The sequence below is a fragment of the Clytia hemisphaerica genome, unplaced genomic scaffold, assembly GCF_902728285.1.
Source record: "Clytia hemisphaerica strain Z4C2 unplaced genomic scaffold, Clytia hemisphaerica genome assembly, whole genome shotgun sequence".
Taxonomy (NCBI): Eukaryota; Metazoa; Cnidaria; class Hydrozoa; order Leptothecata; family Clytiidae; genus Clytia; species Clytia hemisphaerica.
Genome location: NW_027104534.1, coordinates 138,331 through 164,580, shown reverse-complemented (window position 1 = coordinate 164,580; position 26,250 = coordinate 138,331). Strand labels below are relative to the sequence as shown.

Genomic DNA, 26,250 nt, shown 5'->3' with positions numbered 1-26,250 from the left:
ATGATATTTTGGCTAATTTTTCTTGTGGGAAGGGGTAAGTAAGTCTGTGAGAAGGGGATGTTATAGAATTAAATCACTCATTTGAACAACCTTACTTTTTACTTACCTCCAAGACCAGGGCAAGCCAAGGTGTATCCAATTCTTTCCGACAGAATGAATTGTCGCCTGTTCAAATTGGTATCGACGTATCTGGCAAAACATTCCACACAAATGACGTGCGTTTCTTCGCATGGGAAAACCAATACAATCTCGCTGGAAATTGAAAATAAAAATAAGCACAGCATGTTGTGAGAACGGTGAAATTTTTACTCTTTTATTTTGAACTCCTTATTTGTTTTCAGGAAGTAAGGCTATTTTCCCCTACAAGTCTACGTTGGAGTAGAAAACGCGTAACCATAGAAACATAACAACATTAAAAGATGATTCAAGAAATCAAGCGGATTCAAATAAAATTCAAGTATAAAGTAGACGTAAAAATCAACATTAGACCCGGGGGGGGGATAATTAGGCAAATGGAGGGTACGGGTATGTGCCACTCTTTAGGGTGCCTTATTTAGGCCTTCAAAGTCCCTCAAAGGTCACAAAATCTAATCTCGGTACCCCCTAAGGGTTACAAAAACTACAATATTTATCCTTAAAAAGGCTAGATTTTAGGGGAAAAAAGTCCCGGTTACGGTCCCAAAATTCAGAATTTTTACGTTTTTTTTACATTTCGGTCTTTTCCAGGATTTTAGACCCCCCTTAAGATTTCTGATTTTCAAAAATCGGGCGGCACCTGCCATCATTTCGCAAACCTGGTAACTCGGGCATAAGACGAAAGTTGATCAATCTTACCAAACATCTGTACATGCAAGACAAGGTACATCTAAAGTGTTCGTCCTTAGCAGTGTCAAAGGTGTGACCAACGTGTTCCCAGCGTGTCGTGACTCACACTTGAAATAAAATTCCTAAATAAAAGAATAGGGGTGTGAACCATAGATTCTTTCTAAATTTATTATCGATTATAAGACCAGATTATCGATGACCCCCCCAACGGTTGATCTGACCCCCCGCCAACGGTTGATCAGTGGCTTTGGTCGAATTCAACATTAAAGATTGGAAAGGATCAGGACTATTGGGCACTCATCTTTCAAACTTATTTTCAATCTAAAGGCTAATACCAAAGTATTCTTGCTAGGAATTTATAAGAGAGTTATCGTTATAAGATTTTATACGGAACACCTGAAAATTCACCGTAGGTTCGCCACCAGTTTTATTATTGGTTAAAGTTCACTGCAGAAATCAAAGTACGAAAAAGAGATATTGAAATGATTTCATGCCCTACAGAATGGATTCTAACCACCGGGGAGCGGGGGAATGAATCTCTGTGCAGATAGCCATTGAAACATGCGAGCTGTCGATTCATGGCGTATACCCTGACACTCGAACAGCACTGGGAGAACAGTGTTCTTCACCTGAATATGTAGCGAGTGTCACAACGCCTGCAACATCTATAACCATACTCTTACCGCGGAGATGTCCCAGAAAAAAATCCCCTTATTTGAAGTGATTTTTTGGCGTTCTATGTATGAACTATTAACGAATCAATCCTTTTGCATTTTTCGCCTTTTTTCGATATTTTTTGAAAAGTAATGTTTTAGCATTTAGACTATAACTTTTGATCTAGGTGACCAAAGTTGGCAATCGACCCCTTAAGTTTATCCTTCCTCTTTCTAATGCAAAAGGATTGATTCTTTAACAGTTTATAGAACTCGATAAAATTCATTTCAAAGATGGGGACTTTTTTCTGGCACACCCGGTACACTCGGTATATTAGGGTAGTGGCACCCGATTCCACTCAAATGGAATAGTGGGTTTGGTCTCGACGAAGGTATATTCACTTGCAAAATGGATCGTAGTAGCATATGATGGGAATCGAAGTCAGGTCCTCTAAGATGGGAGTCGAAAGCGATGACCACCACACCACTACGCCTTTAAAAATATATGAATAATATAAAACATATGTAAAAAATGTAACGAAACTAACAGCAAGTAATCCATGGCAACCAGCATGGTTACGACAATGTCCAGAAATCTTTCCTGTCATCATGACGTCATCCCAAGATTCTGGACCCTGAGAAAATAATAGTTAAAAGAGTTGCAGTATAAAAATTAAACCATTTGTGTTTTTACTTTTGCAAATTTTCACTCAATAATAATGTCATGGATAAGAATCTTGGCTTATTCGATTGGACTGAAATTTGATGGAGGCTCGTTTTTCAAATAAAAGAGATCAACAAGTTTGATCCAAACAAAACATGTTTTTTTTCTATAGGCATAACATTTATAAGCATATTCAGGCTCAGTTTTTGGTACCTAGACAATGGTTCTATTGTTTAAGAATAGAGGAAAGAAACAAAAGCATGGACAAAAGAAAAGACATAGGGGCAGACACTTGCTTATAAAAATAAACATGTACATACACACGTTGACTCCCCACCGGAAAATCAGGAACTACTGGTGCCTCTGATTTTAACCAGTGGTAGATATTGACCATCTAAGACAGTGTGCAAAATTTAAGTTTGGTCACGTGTGAATGGTATTTTACAGACCGATCTGTTGTTCATTAGTATCTTTGTACCTTACACTTGTCAAAACTTCAACTCAAATTCATTTTAGCAGGGGTGAGTTAGACAAAAAAAGAGAAATTTTGGGAAAGTCCGTAAAATACACGAGACGAAGCAGGTGGCAAAAAAATTAAGCAAAGACTATGTCTTGAACCCCCCCCCATATCCGACATAGGCTCTATATTAGTAGGAGGACAGAGGCCTCCTGTTACCCCCCCCCTTTTTAATCATGAGATCGGCTCTTTCATTTAAATTGACAGGAGTATAATTTGCTTCAAAAGTATTGAAAGTCCGTTATTTAAACTAAATTTTGAATCAAACAAAAATGGAAGAAGCCTAAATTCCATGCTAATAATTAATTGCTTGGATATGTTTAAATAGATTCTTTCATCCACAAAAAAAAGTTTTATCGCTGGAAGGTCCCAGTAATAGAAAAATTGTAAACTATGCACGATTATGTTAATTTCTGGTCGCGACAATTTATGAATTTCAGATTATTACAAAAGTGAATCGATGTCTAAAAAATATCAATTGGTTTTTTCCGCAAGTTAGGATAAGAATACACTTTATAAGAATGTCCATGATGAGAATGGCCAAAAAATTAAGAATAATGCTAAGAAAATCGCCATCATGGAATTTTGCTACTCAAGCTAAGAATGCCATTTTTATTGCATTTTCAATTGTAAATTGTCAATTACCCCCCAAGTAAGGCAGGCTCCTTTCACAAAAGTGCCATCTTATAATTATATAATTATGCTTGAGACGTATATACTAAATGTTAAATCTAGTCTGAATTAGGACCCTAACCTAAGAATATGCTGTAATAATATTCTAGGAAGATTTTCCCAAAAAAGTTAAGAATATCCATGATGAAATGGATTTACACCATTCTTATAAAAAAAAGAAGCGTGTAGTACTTAAAGGGCAATTACAATTTTTTGCACGCGTAAAAATCGATTGATTTTCCACAAGTCAGGACATTGTCAGAAGTTGCACAATTACATTTTAATAACTCTAAAAAGCTAAACTTTGCCAAAAGTTTGTTATTTAATGAGAAAAAGTTAATAGATTTTTTCCTCAGGTGCGGTTAGATCATAAATAAAACAACACATCCTCACATTTATTTCTACTATATGTGTAGATATGTAAGCATCCGTAAATCTATGGTAGTTACGGTAAAAACTGTGTACTAATATATGTTGTTTCGTTATTTGATAGTTAGGGTTAGGGTTTGTTTTTTGAAATATGTCGTTCTTTGATAGTTAGAGTTAGGGTTTGTCGTTCTTTTTGTCGCTTTTTAATAGTTACCGTAACTACCAATAAAGTAGATTTACGGATGTTTACATATCTACATATATAGTAGAAATAAGTGCGAGATTGGCCTGAATAAATACACGTTTTTTTTTTTATAAGAACGTCAAAAATTTTCGAAGCCTTCGGATGTTCTTAGCTTTTTGGATTCGAAGCCTAAAAATGTTCTTAAAATGTTCTTATTTTCAGCATTTTTTGAGCATTTTGATGTAATTTCATAAGAAAATGCATGTTTTAAGTCTCCAAAGCCTTAGAATGTTCTTAGAATGTTCTTAAATTTTTGGGCCTCGAAGCCTTATGTTCTTATATAGTTTGTTCTTATAAAAAAAAAAACGTGTACGCCTTTTTGACCATTCCATTATCAAAAGTTTTTAGGAGATTTTATAAACAAAATTCTAATTTTATTTAAATTTTTTTGCCGACCGACCCTCTTTTTTGGGTAGCTTGAGAAGAGTTTTGGTGAAAATTAGTCAGCTTTGGCCAAGTTTTTTACGAATGTTCATTTGTAGTCGATGGTAAAATCTGTAAATTTTAGCAATGAAATTATGTTATTGAATCATGCTTGATGGTGGGCATTGTTACCAATAATGTTTTTGTGTGGAAAAGTGCAAAAAAATCGGGAAAATGGGGGGGGGGGGCGAATTTGGAACCTAAGAGTAGCTTTTTTAAGTCGCCAAACAATGCGCACGGCTGAATTATCGACAACGACCTTAACTTTGGACCACCTTTTTGGAGCACCAACCAAGTTTGATACGTCTTATTTTTACAATTTTTTTTCTGCTAAAGAATTTTTTAATTTCAAGTTTTTCCATATAAAATTTACCAACTTAAACAACGTTAGCAGGTCAAAAATCATTATTAAAAGAATTTATACAATATCAGCCAATCAAATGCATATATTCAGTCATGTGATTTTGAGTGGACACGTGGAAAGTTTAGACGTTTATTTCACTATCTTTTCTCGAAAGTTCTTTGATAGATGAAAGGGGCGGATATAGGAATTTTTATCACTGTGTGAAAATTCCGGTTTACCCCCAATTTTCCAATATAATCCCGATTTTTGAATCCGATAATTGAAGGAAATACATTGCTACATGCCACACACATGCATATAATATCTTTGATTCACTCTACTTATAAGAGCACAGAATCATAGTCTCAAAAAGTCCTCATGTTAGTTTATGACTTTAGATCAGACTCAGAAAGAGAGGAAAATTTCGTGATTTCTTTACACGAAAATCGCGATGGTGTGAAGGGTATGAAAAAGTGGTTTCACACAGTCTGAAGGAATAAAAATTCGTGAAAAGTATGCAAAACTATATGTAACTATTCTCACAAAATTCTGTCAAATTAATCTCCACCGTTGAGGTTTTATAACAGAGATGAATGTGACTCCTTCAGAGACTTAGTGCGATGGAGAGTCTCTCACACAAACAAAAGCTTCTTTGACGTCATTTTGAACACAGAAGTTAAAACGTATCAACAGATGTACCTTTTGAACATTATGTACAGAAAGCATTTATGCTTCTTTGAAAGAATAAAATATTTTTTCTACAGGAAGAAAATTATAGAAAACAATTTTAGTGTTTTTATTTTTTCGAAGCTCGAGAAAATTGAGAGTGTGAATTCACCACGTTCACATACACTGTATCCGCGGAAGTGTGTTGAGTTTTGGTCGAATTTTCGCCTCGTTTTTATTATTTTTTTAGAAAAAAATACTTGAAATGGAAACAAGTCTAGTCAAGAATGACGCTACCTAGTCTGGAGACTAACCAAAACAGTGAGAGTGGTATTTAATAAGACCCAGTTTAAATTTGCTTACATTTGGTTTGAATTTCCTGCCAAAAAAAGCCGTTAATAATAACATATTTTGCGCATAACACAAACTAAAATCACTTTATTCTGCTTTATTCTCATTTTCAGGAAAAACCTAAAGAAAAATAACTGGCGATCAAAATTATGAATATGCTATTCCACCATCTTCTTATTTTATTGGCTTGCATTGTTTCCAGTTTTGCATCAAGTTCAAAAACTTGTCCAACAAAATGTAAGTGTTATTGGAAACATGATTGGAAAGGTAATTATGAGGTCCAAGTGCATTGTAAAGACCTAAATATCACCAACAAAGATCTTCCGGATGTTGCATCACAATTGGATACAAAAAGAACTGTGGAATTAGATCTAAGCAGAAACCTAATCACCGAATTTCAAGCTGAACTTTTTGTTAATTTCACTAAACTTGATCGAATCACATTAAACGAAAACCAACTGACCAGATTGCCTGCAAACATATCACTTTACATACCAAGCATCCTCATTATTGATCTAGATGACATTAATATTAATAAAATTAAACAAAAGGACTTTGAAGGGTACAATTCTATCATAGCTATATCCCTTCGCAGAAATGGTATAGAAAATTTGGAGCCTGATGTTTTTCAGAATCTTTCACAACTTGAATATCTGTACGTAGGACATAATAAATTGACGACTCTGCGAAAGGGTACGTTTACCGGATTAGCTAAGTTACGAGAATTATTCTTAACTGGTAATGATATAACGACTGTTGAAACTGGAGTCTTTGGTGATCTTCCATCTTTGAGCTATATCTACTTGCAGTTCAATAAGATAACAACAGCACGAAGAGATTGGTTTGGTTCAGTTGTTCCTGATTATTTGGAACTCAAAGAAAACCCATTGATATGTGATTGTGTTATGTATGATACAATTAATTATTTCAGTGAAATTTACCATGATGGAAGAATTGGGGGTAAATGCAATGGTACTGAATTGGCAGATTTCTATCACAAGAACAAATTAAATTGTAGTTCCTGCTCTGTCAATGAATGCCAAAACAATGCAACATGTCAAGTTGTTGACCAATTCAATTACAATTGTTCCTGCAGTCAAAATAACCATGGAGAATTTTGTCAATTCAAAAACGCCTGTTCATTTAACCTGAGATTTAAACCATGCCAAGAGATAACCAATAGTATATGTGTGCCAATCCAAAATATATTCAAATGCGATTGTCGTGTAGGATATTCTGGTGAGCGCTGTCAAATGAAAGATATTTGCTATTTTGATAACCCCTGTCAGAATGATGGAATTTGTAAGAAAAGTAACATTTCAATGGGATATACATGCCAATGCAACGAAGGTTATCATGGTCAACAATGTCAATTATCAACTCCAGATACTGGTTTCATCATCTTAATGGTGGTGTTAGCGATATTAGTTTTGATTGGATTGGTTGGGTTGGCTATCTTCTTCAGACGTCGAAGAGGACACAAAGATAATGGCGAGGAGGTGAACATCTCTCTAAACAAATGATTAGAGAAATCGGAAGGCGTCCTTGTGTAGTTGAATCATTGAGGATAAGTCAAATCTCTCACTAACTAATTCGAAGTTCTGCAATTCGTATCTTTCCGTATATTGAACTAAAACATTTGTCCCCTCAACTGGACAATGGTATAAAAGATCAATAACGCTATAGCTGAAGATCTTTATTTAGAACACACTTTAAATCTTTTATAGTCTTTTAACTGGATGTATGTTAATTTTGGTGTTTTTTTGTAGTGTTTTAACATTCTTTTTCTTAACTTTCTTTTCAGAATCAAGCGTAATTTCTGTCATCATATTTCCCTAACACTCTGCCTGGTAGTACTTGGGTTCGAACACAGTCCATTGCGTCCATTGAGTCTAGTCCACTGTGTCTCACTAACATTCTGTAGTGTTAATGTAAATTTTGAAGATTTAATTTATACAATATCACTAACCAATCAAATGCAAGTATTCAGTCATGTGATTTTAAGTGGACATGTGGAAAGCTTGGACGTTTATTTCATTTTTTTTCAAAGTTCTTTGGTAGATGAAGAATTTGTGTTGAGTTTTTGCCTGGATTTTACAGGGGTTTTTATTTTGCTTTTAGAAAACAATACTTTAAATGACAACAAGTTTAGTCAAAATTGACGCAACCTAGTCTTAAGATCCATTCTCTCTAACCAAAACTTACACCACATAAAAGAAAAATCCCATCAGATGCTACTCAGTGAGAGCATGGGTATTTAAGACTTAGTTTGAATTTGCTTATATTTGGTTTGAATTTCGTCTCAAAATATGCAATAGTTATCGGACAGTTACGAGTACAATATGAGAAATATTTCACGAGTTCCGAGATTTTTCCGTACAATATTTTCCGAGCCTTTAGGCAAGGAAAATATACGGAAAAAATTCGGAACGAGTGAAATATTTCCTTATTGTACAAGCAAAGGTCTGATAACTGGTTTATCGGTGACCCAAAAAATGCACTTTTTGTGTTGGAAAAAAACGCAGGGCACTTAATTGTTGCAAAGTGACGTTAGATTGCTACTACCGCTACAATGCAACAACATCTTTTCGTCAATTTATATTTTTACATGTAAAATACAAGATATATTGTACTCTTTTTAACCAATGCGATTGCAGATATTTTTTGGATCGCCGATAAAAGCTGTTAATAATTAATAATGTGTATATAAACGACTTTATTCTCATTTTCAGGAAAAACCTAAAGAAAAATAACTGACGATCAAAATTATGAATATGCTATTCCACCATCTTCTTATTTTATTGGCTTGCATTGTTTCCAGTTTTGCATCAAGTTCAACAACTTGTCCAACAAAATGTAAGTGTTATTGGGAACGTGGTCATAGTGCCTTCGATGTGTTTTGTACAAACCAAAATATCACCAACAAAGATCTTCTAGATATTGCATCCCAATTGGATACAAAAAAAACTGTGCATTTAAGTCTCAGCAGTAATCTGATCACCGAATTTCAAGCTGAACTTTTTGTTAATTTTACTAAACTTGACCATATCACATTGAACAAAAACCAACTGACCAGATTGCCTGCAAACATATTACTTTATATACCAAGCATCACCATTCTCGATCTAGTAGACAATAATATTGATAAAATTAAACAAAAGGACTTTGAAGGGTACGATTCTATCATATTTATATTCCTTCAAAGAAATGGTATTGAAAATTTGGAACCTCGTGTTTTCAGAATCTTTCAAAACTAGAATATCTGTACGCAGGAGGTAATAAATTGACGACTTTACGAAAGGGTACGTTTACCGGATTAGCTAAGTTACGACGATTATCCTTAGCTCGTAATGATATTACGACTTTTGAAGCTGGAGTCTTTGGTGATCTTCCATCTTTGAGTTGGATACACTTGCAGTTCAATAAGATAACAACAGCACGCAGAGATTGGTTTGGTTCAGCTGTTCCTGAAATATTCACATTATTGAGACTCGAGAACAACCCATTGATATGCAATTGTGTTATGCATGATACAATTACTTATTTCAGTCAAAGTTACCATGATGGAACAGTTTGGGGTTGGTGCAATGGTATTGGAAGATTGGAAGATTTCTACCGCAAGAACAAATTACATTGTAGTTCCTGCTCTGTCAATGAATGCCAAAACGATGCAACATGTCAAGTTGTTGACCAATTCAATTACAATTGTTCCTGCAGTCGAAATAACCATGGAGAATTTTGTCAATTCGAAAACGCATGTTCATTTAACCTGAGATTGAAACTATGCCAAGAGATAACCAATAGTATATGTGTGCCAATCCAAAATACATTCAAATGCGATTGTCGTCTAGGATATTCTGGTGAACGCTGTCAAATGAAAGATATTTGCTATTTTGATAACCCCTGTCAGAATGATGGAATTTGTAAGAAAAGTAACATTTCAATGGGATATAAATGCAATTGTCGTGTAGGATATTCTGGTGAACGCTGTCAAATGAAAAATATTTGCTATTTTGATAACCCCTGTCAGAATGATGGAATTTGTAAGAAAAGTAACATTTCAATGGGATATAATGTTGGTGTTTTTTTGTAGTGTTTCAACATTCTTTTTCTTAACTTTCTTTTTAGAATCAAGATTCATCCCTGTCATTATATTTCCCTAACACTCTGCCTGGTAGTGCTTGGGTTCGAACACAGTCCATTGCGTCCATTGAGTCTAGTCCATTGAGTCTCACTAACATTCTGTAGTGTTAATGTAAATTTTGAAGATTTAATTTATACAATATCACTAGCCAATCGAATGCAAGAATTCAGTCATGTGATTTTAAGTGGACATGTGGAAAGTTTGGACGTTTATTTCATTATTTTTTTTCAAAGTTCTTTGGTAGATGAAGAAGTTGTGTTGAGTTTTTGCCTGGTTTATTCAGCGGTTTTTATTTTGCTTTTAGAAAACAATACTTAAAATGACAACAAGTTTAGTCAAAATTGACGCAATCTAGTCTTGAGATCCATACTCTCTAACCAAAACTTACACCACATAAAAGAAAAATCCCATCAGATGCTACTCAGTGAGAGCATGGGTATTTAAGACTTAGTTTGAATTTGCTTATATTTGGTTTGAATTTCGTGCCAAAATAAGCTGTTAATAATTAATAATGTGTATAAAAACGACTTTATTCTCATTTTCAGGAAAAACCTAAAGAAAAATAACTGACGATCAAAATTATGAATATGCTATTCCACCATCTTCTTATTTTATTGGCTTGCATTGTTTCCAGTTTTGCATCAAGCTCAACAACTTGTCCAACAAAATGTAAGTGTTATTGGGAACGTGGTCATAGTGCCGTCGATGTGTTTTGTACAAACCAAAATATCACCAACAAAGATATTCTAGATATTGCATCCCAATTGGATACAAAAAAAACTGTGCACTTAAGTCTCAGCAGTAATCTGATCACCGAATTTCAAGCTGAACTCTTTGTTAATTTCACTAAACTTGATCGAATCACATTGAACAAAAACCAACTGACCAGATTGCCTGCAGACATATCACTTTATATACCAAGTATCACCATTCTCGATCTAGAAGACAATAATATTAATAAAATTAAACAAAAGGACTTTGAAGGGTACGATTCTATCATATCTATATTCCTTCAAAGAAATGGTATTGAAAATTTGGAACCTCGTGTTTTTCAGAATCTTTCAAAACTAGAATATCTGGACGCAGGAGGTAATAAATTGACGACTTTACGAAAGGGTACGTTTACCGGATTAGCCAAGTTAGGACGATTATTCTTAGCTCGTAATGATATAACGACTGTTGAAACTGGAGTCTTTGGTGATCTTCCGTCTTTGAGTTGGATATACTTGCCGTACAATAAGATAACAACAGCACGAAGAGATTGGTTTGGTTCAGTTGTTCCCGATATATTGGGACTCGAGAACAACCCATTGATATGCGATTGTGTTATGTATGATACAATTACTTATTTCAGTGAAAGGGTTTGGGGTTGGTGCAATGGTATTGGAAGATTGGAAGATTTCTACCGCAAGAACAAATTAAATTGTAGTTCCTGCTTTGTCAATGAATGCCAAAACAATGCAACATGTCAAGTTGTTGACCAATTCAGTCAGATAAGTAACGTTTCAATGGGATATACATGTCAATGCAAAGAAGGTTATCATGGTCAACAATGTCAATTATCAACTCCAGATACTGGTTTCATCATCTTAATGGTGGTGTTGGCGATTTTAGTTTTGATTGGATTGGTTGGGTTGGCTATCTTTTTGAGACGTCGAAGAGGACACAAAGATAATGGCGAGCAGGTGAACATGTCTCAAAACAAATGATCAGAGAAATTGGAAGGCGTCCCTGTGTAGTTGAATCATGGAGGTTAAATACCGTCAAATCTCTTACTAACTAATTCGAACTTCTGCAATTCGTATCTTTCCGTATTTCGAACTGAAATATTGGTCCCCTCAACTGGACAATGATATAAAATACTCTCTGTAATTCGAATACTTCTTAAATTCGAAGAAGATTATCTGCCCTTCAAAAATCGAATTAGAGAGAGTCAACTGTATATCGATGTAATCAATAACGCTATACATGTTTTTTCTTTTATAAGCATAACGTTTATAAGCATATGCAGGCTCAGTTTTTGGTACCTAAACAATGGCTCTATTGTTTGAGAACAATAGAATGCTAAGCATAATGCGAGCCTGACATAGGGACAGACACTTGCTTATAAAAAATAAAACATGTAGTTAAAGATCTTTAGAACACACTTTAAATCTTTTATAGTCAAATAACTGGATGTTTTATGTTAATGTTGGTGTTCTTTTGTAGTGTTTTAACATTCTTCACAGGAAAAAATCCGTGAATCACATGCGTGTGAAAACCAACTTCCGAGCATGTGATCCTGCAAAAAATCACATGCGTGTGAAAATGTAATTCACAATCCATCTTTTCTCACTTGTTAAATAGAATAGATATGAGTTACTTTTAGGGTATTAAACCTCTCTCTCTCTAAAAAAGACAGACAATCCTATTTGTGATTTTAAATCTAGTCACACCCCATTTAATAAGTCGAGAAAAGATGGCTGGTGAATTGTATTTTCACACGCTTGTGATTTTTTTCAGAATCACATGCACAGAAATCAGTTTTAACAAGCATGTGATTTCCATACTTTTTCCTGTGCTTTTTCTTAACTTTCTTTTTAGAACCAAGGTTAATTTCTGTCATTATATTTCCCTAACACTCAGCCTGGTAGTGCTTGGGTTCGAGCACAGTCCATTGCGTCCATTGAGTCTAGTCCATTGAGTCTCACTAACATTCTGTAGTGTTAATGTAAATTTTGAAAATTTAATTTATACAATATCACTAACCAATCAAATGCCAGTATTCAGTCATGTGAATTTAAGTAGACATGTGGAAAGTTTGGATGTTTATTTCATTTTTTTTTTCAAAGTTCTTTGGTAGATGAAGAAGTTGTGTTGAGTTTTTGCCTGGTTTTTACAGGGGTTTTTATTTTGCTTTTAGAAAACAATACTTGAAATGACAACAAGTTTAGTCAAAATTGACGCAACCTAGTCTTAAGATCCATTCTCTCTAACCAAAACTTACACCACATAAAAGAAAAATCCCATCAGATGCTACTCAGTGAGAGCATGGGTATTTAAGACTTAGTTTGAATTTGCTTATATTTGGTTTGAATTTCGTGCCAAAATAAGCTGTTAATAATTAATATGTGCATAACACAAACTATAAAATCACTTTATTCTCATTTTCAGGAAAAACCTAAAGAAAAATAACTGACAAACAAAATTATGAATATGCTATTCCACCATCTTCTCATTTTATTGGCTTGCATTGTTTCCAGTTTTGCAACAAGTTCAACAACTTGTCCAACAAAATGTAAGTGTTATTGGGATCATAGTGCCGTCGATGTGCATTGTGAAAACCAAAATATCACCAATAAAGATCTTCTGGATATTACATCACAATTGGATAAAAATAAAACTGAATATTTAGATCTCAGCAGAAACCTAATCACCGAATTTCAAGCTGAACTTTTTGTTAATTTCACTAAACTTGATCGAATCTTGTTGAATAAAAACCAACTGACCAGATTGCCTGCAAACGTATCACTTTATATACCAAGCATCACCATTCTCGAGCTAGAAGACAATAATATTAATAAAATTAAACAAAAGGACTTTGAAGGGTACGATTCTATCATAACTATATTTCTTAAAAGAAATGGTATTGAAAATTTGGAACCTCGTGTTTTTCAGAATCTTTCACAACTAGAATATCTGTACGCAGGAGGTAATAAATTGACGACTCTGCGAAAGGGTACGTTTACCGGATTAGCTAAGTTACGACATTATTCTTAGCTCGTAATGATATAACGACTGTTGAAACTGGAGTCTTTGTTGATCTTCCATCTTTGGTGACCTTGGACTTGCCGTACAATAAGATAACAACAGCACGAAGAGATTGGTTTGGTTCAGCTGTTCCTGAGATATTGGAACTCGAGAACAACCCATTGATATGCGATTGTGTTATGTATGATACAATTACTTATTGTGAAAGTTACCATGATGGAACAGTTTATGGTAAATGCAATGGTATTGAATTGTATGATTTCTACCGCAAGAACAAATTAAATTGTAGTTCCTGCTCTGTCAACGAATGCCAAAACGATGCAACATGTCAAGTTGCTGACCAATTCAATTACAATTGTTCCTGCAGTCGAAATAATCATGGAGAATTTTGTCAATTCGAAAACGCCTGTTCATTTAACCTGAGATTGAAACCATGCCAAGATATAACCAATAGTATATGTGTGCCAATCCAAAATACATTCAAATGCGATTGTCGTGTAGGATATTCTGGTGAGCGCTGTCAAATGAAAGATATTTGCTATCTTGATAACCCCTGTCAGAATGATGGAAATTGTAAGAAAAGTAACATTTCAATGGGATATAAATGCGATTGTCGTGTAGGATATTCTGGTGAGCGCTGTCAAATGAAAGATATTTGCTATTTTGATAACCCCTGTCAGAATCATGGAATTTGTCAGAGAAGTAACATTTCAATGGGATATACATGCCAATGCAACGAAGGTTATCATGGTCAACAATGTCAATTATCAATTCCAGATACTGGTTTCATCATCTTAATGGTGGTGTTGGCGATATTAGTTTTGATAGGATTGGTTGGGTTGGCTATCTTTTTCAGACGTCGAAGAGGACACAAAGAATATCGCGAGGAGGTGAACATGTCTCTAAACAAAAGATCAGAGGAATTGGAAAGCTTATCGGTATAATACATAACAGAAGCGGAGGATCTTTTAGAACGCACTTGAAATCTTTTACAGTATTTTAACTGGCTGTAATTTTTTTTGTTAAACTTGTTTTTTTGGTAGTTTTAACAATACTTTCTTTCAACATTAACAACTATATATTAATAACCGTACTGTTTTTTCATTTTTGTCTGTGTGTCACTTTCGTTTTCGCAAGCAATGTTTTTTGTTCTCGATAAGTTTGTTTTGATTGTTAGATTGGATAGAGCCTGGTTTAGACTTCATTCAGCCTTTGTTTTGAAATTTAAGGCCAATCTACATTTAGCAATTTTAATTTGTGCCTAGGCTTGCCAACCCCTTTGTTTTCCTCTTTTCTTTTGTTTGAAATGTTTTCAAATGGATTTAACGATCGTATTTATTAATGACATTCGAATTCTTTTCAAAACAAAACAAATTCCTTTCATAGAAATGAACATTTCAAATGTAAATCAAAACATAAAAATCAAAATGTTTGTCGAACAACAACAGCATTCAAAGGGCGATAAAAAGCAAAAGGAAAATTAGCCCACCTCTTTCTTCATATAAAAACACTCAAGTCGTCGTTACAAAAGTGTGTACGTTATTTTTTTACATGTTTAAATAATATGAAAAGTTGTAACAAGGGTTTAAAAAAAGCAATTTAGAATTGTCTTCTTTTTTTAATCTGATAAAAACAAAGAGTTGCACTTGTGGAATCCCTGCTTTTTCATGAAGAATTGTCATTTTTATTCATTTCAATTCTCTATCATTTTTCGAATTATCGAGAACTGGACGCCGTATAATTACGTCACCTGGACACTACACAATCCAAATATGGTTAAAAGATAAAACACCCGCCGGGGGAGGGCTAGAGTCAAACTTTGAAGAGATTTCTTTTCTTTATTTAATCATGCTTTTAAGCCAGCTTCAACATCCAAAGGAATTTTACTGCGTTCAGCTACAGCTTTTAACCGGCGTACGACGCCGGCTAGTTCTTTTTAATATCAAGTGAAATTTCTGTAATCAGTGGTAATGTAAATTATAAAAAAGACTGTTTCTCCACACTGAAACTGCAATTGTTTTCTTATTTTTGATATTTAATTTCATCTCCCATTTTTCAAACATCAAGTTGACCGTAGAAACCGATTGCAACTTGGAAGATATCGCTTGAAAAAGTTCAAATTGTGTTATAAGAGATTTAATTTTTCTTATATTATAAATCGTTTAAATTGGGACTCTTCAATTCTCGCCATGAAACTTTTTCACTAGTAATTTTTAAGCAGGCGGCGATCTTTCAATTTTTAGTCTTAGAAAAAAGCCGTGAAAACATGTACCTTTTTCTTCTTTTTCGAACATTTTCAAGAGCGCTTTGAAATTGAACATTCATTCTATTTTCTTTTTCGCCTCAGCGAAAGTATTACAATCAGCATTCTGCAGCGGTGGCCACAGGAAAAAATGTTCGAATTCCATGGCTGGAAAAATACCATTGTCAGGTGGGAATTTATTTTTACCCTGGAATTTTTTTTGCTTGATTTTCTAAGAAGACTGGAATTTAAAAAACGGGTGTGAAAATTGTTCTTTTCCAGCCTTTCAACACAAAAACTCTTGTCTGGAATTTCATAATTTTCCCGGTGGAAATTTTCCAGGCTGGAAAACAGTAAAATTCAGGTGTGATTTTTTTGCCATTATTTTCAAAAAATTAGTGACTTGGATTTTCACCCCTAATTTGATTACTTTCCAGTGTGGTAAATTTCCGGGCTGGAAAACAGCCAAATTCAGGTCTGATGATCTTAAAATCCCAGGCCTGGGAAATGGCCATTTTCGGGGTGGGATTTATTTTTCAAGAAATCAGAGATTAGAAAACCCACCCCGAAAATGGGCATTTCCCAGGCCTGGTATTTCTCGGGTTGTAAAATGATCATTTTCGGAGTGGGATTTATTTTTTTAGAAATCAGAGATTAGAAAATCCACCCCGAAAATGGGCAACTCCCAGGTCTGGGATTTCTCGGGATGTAAAATGTACGCATGCGCAAAATTAAAACAACAAGTGATTTTTCGGCCAAAAGTGTTTGAGTCGTATGTAAACCAAACCATTATAAGGGTGTGTTCGATCAGTGTGTAACACAGCGCTAAAGTTGAGGCGTTCCGCAAGGGCGGCCTCATTCGTTCACGATGGACGTACGTCGCATGGGCTCAGTGGATCGGTGAGACGGGTTTGAGGTCATTAAGTTTGCTCTCAGGTGCAGCTCCACTGTTGTGACAAAAGTGCCGGGATTCTCAAAGTAGCGCAAGTACATGACAGAACGAATGGGAGCTATCGAGCCAATGCTCACAAAATGATCGAATACATTTAACATTTATTGAACGTAATTCATTTTCGTCATTTTCGACCCCAAATATGTAAATATCCAACCTGGAATCACATCATTTTCACTCCTGGATAAGTAAATTTCCAACCTGGAAAATGCTTTCCACCCTGGAAATAAGCTCTTTTCGAACCTGAAAACTATTTTATGAATTATATCGAGGCTGGAAAATTATTTTCTCTGGTGTGAATAAAGCACTTTTCCTACCCTGGAAAAAGGAATTTAGCAATTTTCCAGGTGGGCGGTGAGGGAAAAACATGAAAAAAACGACCAAATTTCAACAAAAAACGGTATCGCCTAGCAGAATTTCAACAAAAGATGAAATCGAAAATGAGAAACACCTCATGAGACATTTTGAATTTCAAGGACTTTTGTTTTAGAGTTAATGTTTGCCTTTTGGGAATTTAAATTGGTTTAAATGTATAATTTCATAGCAATGAAATCTGTTTGAAAACGAGGACAACAATAAATTTATGCATCTCGAGAAGGGGATGGCACACAATATGAGCATATTTATTTTTCTTATAAGCATTTACTTTATAAGTATCAAATCAATAACTCTTGATAGACGGTGATATACCTTTCGGTAATTAGTTCTTAAAAAGTAAACAAGGGATGGCGCACAATATGGGCATATTTATTTTTCTTATAAGCATATACTTTATAAGAATCAAATCAATAACTCTTGATAGACGGTGACATACCTTTCGGTAATTAGTTCTTACAAAGTAAACAAGGGACAGCGCACAAAATGAGCATATTCATTTTTCTTATAAGTATTTACTTTACTTTATAAGAAACAAATCAATAACTCTTGATAGACGGTGATATACCTTTCGGTAATTAGTTCTTACAAAGTAAACAGGGGATGGCGCACAATATGAGCATATTTATTTATATTATATGCATATACTTTATAACAATCCACTCCATAACTCTTGATAGACGGTGATATACCTTTCGGTAATTAGTTCTCATAAAGTAAACAAGGGATGGCGTGCAATACCAGTTTGTTTATTTTTTTATAAGCATATACTTTATAAGAGTTTTTAAAAATTAAACAACAATTGTTCTTAAATTGGTCTTATTTTTTTAGCGATTTTAAGCCTCGTTGTTCTTGTAAAATTGTTTCATCAAGGCTTGATGTAAAGTAGATTTCAGATTAGCTTCAATCTCTACTTCTTGTTTTTCTTATGCAGTTCAAATTCTAGGCGAAATTTTCATTTAGGCACAGATATCAATCTATTTACCGCGTAGCCCGGCGGAAACCCGGCGGTATTTCTCATTCGTCAGAACTTGTCTAAAATTAATAGCAATTTTCATTAGAATAATTTACCGCCGCCACCGCCGGGTTTCGCGGCAACCCGCCGGTAATCAACATTTTTCATTAGAATATTTTACCGCCGCCGTTGCCGGGTTTCGCGGTGTTTTGCGGCAACCCGCCGGTAATCAACATTTTTCATTAGAATATTTTACCGCCGCCGCCGCCGGGTTTCGCGGTGTTTTGCGGCAACCCGCCGGTAATCAACATTTTTCATTAGAATAATTTACCGCCGCCGCCGCCGGGTTTCGCGGTAATTTGCGGAAACCCGCCGGCAAATGTCACTTTTCATCAGAATAATTTACCGCCGCCGCCGCCGGGTTTCGCGGTAATTTGCGGAAACCCGCCGGCAAATTTCATTTTTTTATTAAAATATTTAGAGTTTGGTCAAAAATAATCGTTCAAACCTTTTTACGCTCATTTATGACATAGGTATACGTTTTTTTCAGAGTGAGCTTAAAAAATTTCAAACACATTTAAAATAAAGTTATAAAATAGCTAACATGATTAGTATTTAAACTCTATATAAATCAAATATTTAAACAAAAAACGTTAAACCATTTAGAAGACGCAACTAAATAAAAAAACTTACTGCAGTGACTTAATAAAACAAAATTAAACCTTCACTTATTACCCTCATCCCATCGTACTTAATCTAAAAAAACCCTTCTATATAATAAAAGCGATCCTTCTCTTCATATGATTCTCAAGTTCACAGAGGTGAGACAGGGGTGTAATTCCACTACTTTGTCAGCCTTTTGTTATGACTATGATCAATAAATTTAAAAAATAATAGTCTCTTGCAGTAACTCATTTTTCGAGTAGAATATTTGAATCGATTCAATTTAGAAAACGATTGTTCCGCCACTTCGGTGTTCATGTCAATGACCTTTTGGAATTTATCGAGATAGGGATGATATAAGCAATTATTTCATTTTTCAAACTCAAGTTTAACTCTATGCACTGCCAAACAATATCTATTTTCGATTAATAATAAGATGGATTTTGATTTTTGATTTCATAAATTTCTTTCATTGAGGCTAGAATCCAATTGTGGATGTGTCTAAACTCTTTGCTTGAGCCTATGATCATATTGTTGTAGGTGTTTGTCTATTACTATTGCGGTAGTCTCCGGGTTTCCGATAGACGATCACCGCGTCTATTACCGGCGGCGGCGGCGGGTTTTGAATTTAGAACTTTCTTTGAGAATAGAATCATATTGCGGTAGTCTGCGGGTTTCCGCCGGTGATCGTCTATTACCGGCGGCGGCGGCGGGTTTTGAATCTAGAACTTTCTTTGAGAATAGAATCCTATTGCGGTAGTCTGCTTGAGCCTATGATCATATTGTTGTAGGTGTTTGTCTATTACTATTGCGGTAGTCTCCGGGTTTCCGATAGACGATCACCGCGTCTATTACCGGCGGCGGCGGCGGGTTTTGAATTTAGAACTTTCTTTGAGAATAGAATCATATTGCGGTAGTCTGCGGGTTTCCGCCGGTGATCGTTTATTACCGGCGGCGGCGGCGGGTTTTGAATCTAGAACTTTCTTTGAGAATAGAATCATATTGCGGTAGTCTGCGGGTTTCCGCCGGTGATCGTCTATTACCGGCGGCGGCGGCGGGTTTTGAATCTAGAACTTTCTTTGAGAATAGAATCCTATTGCGGTAGTCTGCGGGTTTCCGCCAGTGATCGTATATTACCGGCGGCGGTTGCGGCGGATTTTGAATTTAGAACTTTCTTTGAGAATAGAATCCTATTGCGGTAGTCTGCGGGTTTCCGCCGGTGATCGTATATTACCGGCGGCGGCGGCGGGTTTTGAATTTAGAAATTTCTTTGAGAATAGAATCCTATTGCGGTAGTCTGGCGGGTTTCCGCCGGTATTCGTATATTACCAGCGGCGGCGGCGGCGGGTTTTGAATTTAGAACTTTCTTTGAGAATAGAATGCTATTGCGGTAGTCTGCAGGTTTCCGCCGGTGATCGCATATTACCGGCGGCGGCGGCGGGTTTTGAATTTAGAACTTTCTTTGAGAATAGAATGCTATTGCGGTAGTCTGCAGGTTTCCGCCGGTGATCGCATATTACCGGCGGCGGCGGCGGGTTTTGAATTTAGAACTTTCTTTGAAAATAGAATCCTATTGCGGTAGTCTGCGGGTTTCCGCCGGTGATCGTCTATTACCGGCGGCGGCGGCGGGTTTTGAATTTAGAACTTTCTTTGAAAATAGAATCCTATTGCGGTAGTCTGCGGGTTTCCGCCGGTGATCGTCCATTATCGGCGGCGGCGGCGGGTTTTGAATTTAGTACTTTCTTTGAGAATAGAATACTATTACGGTAGTCTGCGGGTTTCCGCCGGTGATCGTCTATTACCGGCGGCGGCGGCGGGTTTTGAATTTAGTACTTTCTTTGAGAATAGAATCATATTGCAGTAGTCTCCGGGTTTCCGCCGGTGATCGTATATTACCGGCGGCGGTGGCGGCGGGTTTTGAATTTAGAACTTTCTTTGAGAATAGAATACTATTGCGGTAGTCTCCAGGTTTCCGCCGGTGATCGTATATTACCCGGCGGAGGCAGGTTATCTATGACTAGAAATCTATAGCGGAAATATCACAATACCGGCGGCGGCGGCGGTAAATAAGTCAAAATCTGTGGTATACTCGAAATTTTCGACTTCAAGTCGTCTTGTTCTTTTTCTTTTTCACTTTCGAAATATCTAATATCTAACATAAAGATTTTCAAAGTTCACACATGGAGATTGAACCGTGAACCTATTGCAAACACTATGTCAACTGAGCTAAATTGACAACGAATTCATTGTAGAAATATCAAAGTTTTCAAAGCTATTCAAAGTCTTTCAAAGTCACTCTCGAATGTCTCTCGGCCATGGCTAGCCACGATGGCTGGACTATTCCAATCATAAGAATAGTTATAATAAGATACATGTTTTTTTATAAGAATGGTGTAAATCCATTTCATCATGGATATTTTTAATTTTTTTGGGAAAATCATCCTAAAATATTCTTACGGCTTTCTTACGTTAGGATCCTAATTCAGACTAGATTTAACATTTAGTACAAACGTCTCAAGCATAAAATGGCAAACTAGCTTGAGTAACAAAATTCCATGATGGTGATATTCTTAGCATTATTCTTAATTTTTTGGCCATTTTTGGCCATTTTATAAAGTGTAGTCTTTTTAAAAAAAAGCGTGTATCTTGGTTGTGGGTAGATCCATACTCTCTAACCAAAACAGTGAGAGTGGTATTTAATAAGACCCAGTTTGAATTTTCTTACATTTGGTTTGAATTTCCTGCCAAAAAAAGCCGTTAATAATTTCTGAAATTTTTGTTAATTTCACTAAACTTGATCGAATCACGTTGAACAAAAACCAACTGACCAGATTACCTGCAAACATATCACTTTATATATCAAGCATCACCATCCTCGATCTAGATGACAATAATTATAATAATAACTTCGAACAAAAGGACTTCGAAGGGTATGATTCTATCATAGCTATATTCCTTCCGAGAAATGGTATTGAAAATTTGGAACCTCATGTTTTTCAGAATCTTTCTTTACATTTTTATACAAAGGAAGAAAGAAAATATCTGAATTGTACCCTTTGGAAGCTACAGCACCATGGAGAGACATTTCCGGTGACGTTCTTGGACCTTGCGTGGAAACGCACGCTGGTAACAGATACATTGTCTCATTCGTTGATCATTTCAGTGGATGGCCTGAGTGTTTTGCAGTGCCAACTAATGAAACCCCCATAATCGCATCACTTCTGGTCAACAAAGTCATCGCAAGATTTATTTTTAATCGCATCACTTATGGTCAACGAAGTCATCGCAAGATTTTCAACTCCAACAGCAATCTTATCGGACTGTGGAACAAACTTTATGAAACCTAACCTAATGAAAGAAGTTTGCAGATTACTCAGAATAAAGAAACTACAAACAGCACCTTACTCACCGAAATCTAATTGTTAAGTCGAAAGATCGAAGTAATCGCAGATTCATTATCTACGCTGATAGATACGAACCAAAGAAATTGGGATGTAAAACTTCCACTAGTGTTGTTCGCGTAGCGATCCTCCATCAACAAAACGAGGAAAGTTTCGCCATTTGAAATTCTCTTCGGAAGAATCGCTCACCAACCAACCAAGTTACCCATTACGAGAGATGTGGAGAACCACCAAACTCCCAACCAATACCTGCATCACCTCAAGAATAAACTGGAAGATTTGCATCAGCAAGTGAAAACAAACTTAGCGGACAGCAAGGAATATTCACGCTTACGATCAGTAAAGAATACCAATAGACACAGTATTGGAGATGAAGTATACATCACAATACAGAGGAGGACCAAAAACCTGTCAAGAAAGCTAGCTCCAAAATGGGAAGGTCCGTACACAGTTTTCAAAGAGAATCATCCCCTGTATCAAGTAAAGAAAAGAGGAAAAGATACTCCAGCTCGTGTTCACTACGACCGCATGAAGCCTTGGAAGAAGCTGGAGGAAGAGCAGAATACAAAGACGAGACAAGCCCAAAATGGAGTAGCAAGCAACGAACTCCAAGAGTCATAAAATGACATGGAAACAGCACGAGAAGCCGAAATTCAACACGACCATGAGGAACAACTACCAGAAGATTACTACTTGGTGGAGAAATTAATCAAACACAAAAAGGAACAAAGAGGGAACCAAATTCCTGGTGAAATGGCTAAACTATATGAAAAAGAAGAAAATTCTTGGGAACCCGAAGAGATTATTCCTAAAGAGATAATTGAACAATACTGGAAAAACTTTAAAACAAAATGAATGTAATTACCTTATATGGAAAACGCCATCAATCGTAAATCATTAATGATAATATGAATGACGAAATGTTACATCTATTCACATGCATTTGAATGGCAGCCATCCCGAAACGAAAAAGAATAGAAAACTGTACAAACGAATTCTTCATAAGAGAAACTTATGCAGGAGGCACAAATATTGAAAATAAATTACAACAAGAATGCAGAAGTTTTTAATCTTCATCACTTTTGGCATTGCTATCGTGAATGCCAAAACAAACATTAAAAACAAAACGACAATAAAAGACAACCACAATGAAACAGCTTCGAACAATGGCACCGAAAATGTTTCACCGAAAAACACTGAATCAGACTTTGGAACAGTAATAAAGCTAGAGGCCGGGAAAGAACCCAAAAAACTGGTATCAAGTATGTTCCGCCAATGCCAGCAGCTTATTGTACACCAGTATATACACAACAACACTAATCCTCTACTATCAGCTCAAGCATGATAATCATGATTTTCAATTGATGAAATTATTACCTGTTCTACAATCGATTCCTGAGCTAGGACTGGCCGGACACGTTTCAGCAGCATACGAGTGGAGAGAAGACAAACTTGCACAGAAGACGTTCTCTAAAAGTGAACATTTCTCCATAAAGCACCTACTGGGACCATATTCTGAAAAGATTCTGCTTTACATTTCTCTAATCATCTCTTTCTGCATAACTATAATTGTTTCATTTGTATTTGTTTCCGTGGAAACGACAATTGGCTTCTCCTGAAGCTGCCTTCAAGTTTTACATATATAACTGATTCGCTGGGGATTTTTCTTTGACACCAGTTTCCATAACATATATTCCTTTTCTGTCAATTTCAGCGGTAAAACTGCTTCTTGTATCATTCTCTATGATTATTGTACTTCGTCGTCACTGTAAAAATTCAAGTTCTTGTTTTAAGAAAAAAAAAGTTTATTTTAAGAAATTTTTCGCTTGTCACTATATCAAACTTTAATTTCTCAAACCAAGAAATTATTTAATAACTTAGAAATCAACGACTCAAGAAATTTATTTCTCAAACCAAGAAATTTATTTCTCAAACCAAGAAATTATTTAATAACTTAGAAATCAACGACTCAAGAAATTTATTTCTCAAACTAAGAAATTAGAATAATTTAGAAAGCGACGTCTCAAAGATTTTTTCCGAAAACAAGAATTACTTTTGTGTTTTATTTGTCATGAAGTAATTAGCGCAAGAAAAAGAAAGTAATACAAAAAATAAATACTGTACAGTATTTAACGTATTTTTTTCTCTTGCTGTGTTACATACAGCTAAAAAGTGTAATATCATGAGTATAATATACCGAAAGGGAATAAATCAATGCAAGAATTTACTTCGTTCGCATTAATTTATTTCCTTGAGGTATTATCTGTTAGTTATTTACAGTTTAAAAAATTAAGACAGGTCATTACAGAATCTAGCAATTCATGTAATAGTCAAATAGAAGAATTTAAGAAAACAATGTCAACAATAAACAGTTTGGTGTGTCATTAGCGTCATTGACTTACTCTTTTGTGCTAAATTGAAAGGGGGGGGAGTCGAATAAGCAGCGAGTGGATACACCAGGAAAATCCATTAAGTGACTTTGAGGGTGATAAATTTCAACAAGTCTGAACAAGTTAATAAGGCTGGCCTTAAAAAAATGTTGGTTTGCCGTCACCCGACCGAGCCTATTCCAAAACCTGCTGACCCAAAAAATTTAATTTCTATCTTCGAAAAGAAAATTATTTTTTGTTCCAAAAAAACTCAAACAGAAGCTCAAACTCTTCATAAATCAACAAAATAAAAATTATTTCCGACCGACCGACCCTCCTACAAAACCTAGGGTCGGATGACATCAAACCAACAATTTTTTAAGGCCAGCCTAATTAAGCGAAAATAATGAAAAAACGAAACAATGCCAAATGTCATCAATCATCGAGCACCTCCTCTTCCTCCCTGGAAGAGAGATACGAGGTAAACTCTTTCCATTCTTTCTTCCACTGATCCCGAAATTGTTCTTGCACACTCTCTTCCTCTTTTTCGCCGAAGATGGCAAATTGTATAAATGTGAAAACAGCCCACCAACAGGCCGGGTAATTTAAATCCAAAAGGTAAAAATGGCTAAACATGGTTATTATGGCCAAACCAATATCATCAACTCCTAACCGTGTTAGGATTTTGCCACATGATAATATGACTATTTCGTCTTGGCATAATAGGATCTTGGTTACGTTATGCGATTGCAGCATCTCCAGATCGGTTTTTGCCTGAGAAAAAAAGATAGGAACTATAACAGAATTATTCAAATAATATACTTTTTGAAGGGATAAATTTTCGCGAGGATTAAATTTCACAGAATTCGCGGATTTGGGTGTCATCTGCGAAAATAAGTCCAGAGGGAAATTTAAAAAGGCTTCATCTGCGAAAAAAATCCCCGCGATATTCGAAAAGGCGACATCCTCGAAATCCTAAAATTTCGCGGATAGGCTCATCCACAAACATTAATCCCTGCTAAAATTTATCCTTTCAAATCATAAACGGTTGTTGTAAAAATGAAGTGCGTTTACAAAAGGTATAATTTAAAATAATTTAGGTAAACGAAGGCCAGTCAATCAGTAGCCTGGATATCCAAGCTCAAAATTTAAGAAAAAACAAAATTTACCTCAACATACAAAGTTCTTAAATTATAGAGCTTGGTCTCCCTAGAGAATGAAAGTGAAAACCCATGTTTCCTAGCCAACCCAGGGCAGCAAAACAGAAATTAATAAAAAGCAGTCTTGCAAGATCTAAAACTATTAAAAACATCCAAAGATTACACCAAAGTCCATAAAAAAGTTTGCATGCATTATCATGACCAACCATGTTTTCTTGGAAAATGAACTTGCCTCTGTTTTCTTCTTTTTCATGTTTTCGTGTAACAGAAAGCCCTATCTTCACTAGCAGCTGGAGGACTATCCTATTTTTGTTTCAGAATGCTCCACGCCGTGTAGATTGGTCCTTACGGCTTTAGCAAAGTGAGCGCAAGCAAGCGGACTGCATTCTCATACGAGAATGCAAAACGCTCTAGGGAGACCAGGCTGTAAATCAGAACATAAAATATCTAAAACTAGACTGTGAAATAATTTACAGCCTGGATATCCAGGCTAGTCAATCAGTTATTTTATA

General features: G+C 35.6%; 2 protein-coding genes and 1 pseudogene across 3 annotated transcripts in view; 2 read left to right on the top strand and 1 right to left on the bottom strand.

Annotated features, from left to right (window-relative positions):
* LOC136822457 (E3 ubiquitin-protein ligase parkin-like) overlaps nucleotides 1-26,250 on the bottom strand; it is a 71,448-nt gene that overhangs the window by 4,587 nt on the left and 40,611 nt on the right. For both annotated transcript variants that reach the window (XM_067078718.1, XM_067078719.1), the window contains exons 5-7: nucleotides 2,027-2,113; nucleotides 835-947; nucleotides 107-252 (exon numbers count right to left, since the gene is read on the bottom strand). In XM_067078718.1, the coding sequence (XP_066934819.1) occupies nucleotides 107-252; nucleotides 835-947; nucleotides 2,027-2,113 (346 nt within the window). The remainder of the gene's footprint in view (nucleotides 1-106; nucleotides 253-834; nucleotides 948-2,026; nucleotides 2,114-26,250) is intronic.
* LOC136822493 (slit homolog 2 protein-like) lies at nucleotides 5,877-11,828 on the top strand. Its single transcript, XM_067078760.1, has 4 exons — nucleotides 5,877-7,247; nucleotides 8,948-9,694; nucleotides 9,856-9,912; nucleotides 10,438-11,828. Exons 1-4 carry the CDS (start codon nucleotides 5,877-5,879, stop codon nucleotides 11,578-11,580), a joined length of 3,318 nt encoding a protein of 1,105 aa, XP_066934861.1. The 3' UTR covers nucleotides 11,581-11,828.
* On the top strand, nucleotides 13,032-14,688 carry LOC136822455 (protein slit-like; annotated as a pseudogene).

What these genes read in the sequence shown, in the direction of transcription:
- LOC136822493 (XM_067078760.1), top strand. Translation starts at nt 5,877, where the DNA reads ATGAATATGCTATTCCACCATCTTCTTATTTTATTGGCTTGCATTGTT. An exon ending in TGAACATCTCTCTAAACAAA is followed by an intron (nt 7,248 to 8,947) that starts TGATTAGAGAAA and finishes TGGTATTGAAAA; the next exon opens with TTTGGAACCTCGTGTTTTCA. An exon ending in CTCTGCCTGGTAGTGCTTGG is followed by an intron (nt 9,913 to 10,437) that starts GTTCGAACACAG and finishes AAAGAAAAATAA; the next exon opens with CTGACGATCAAAATTATGAA.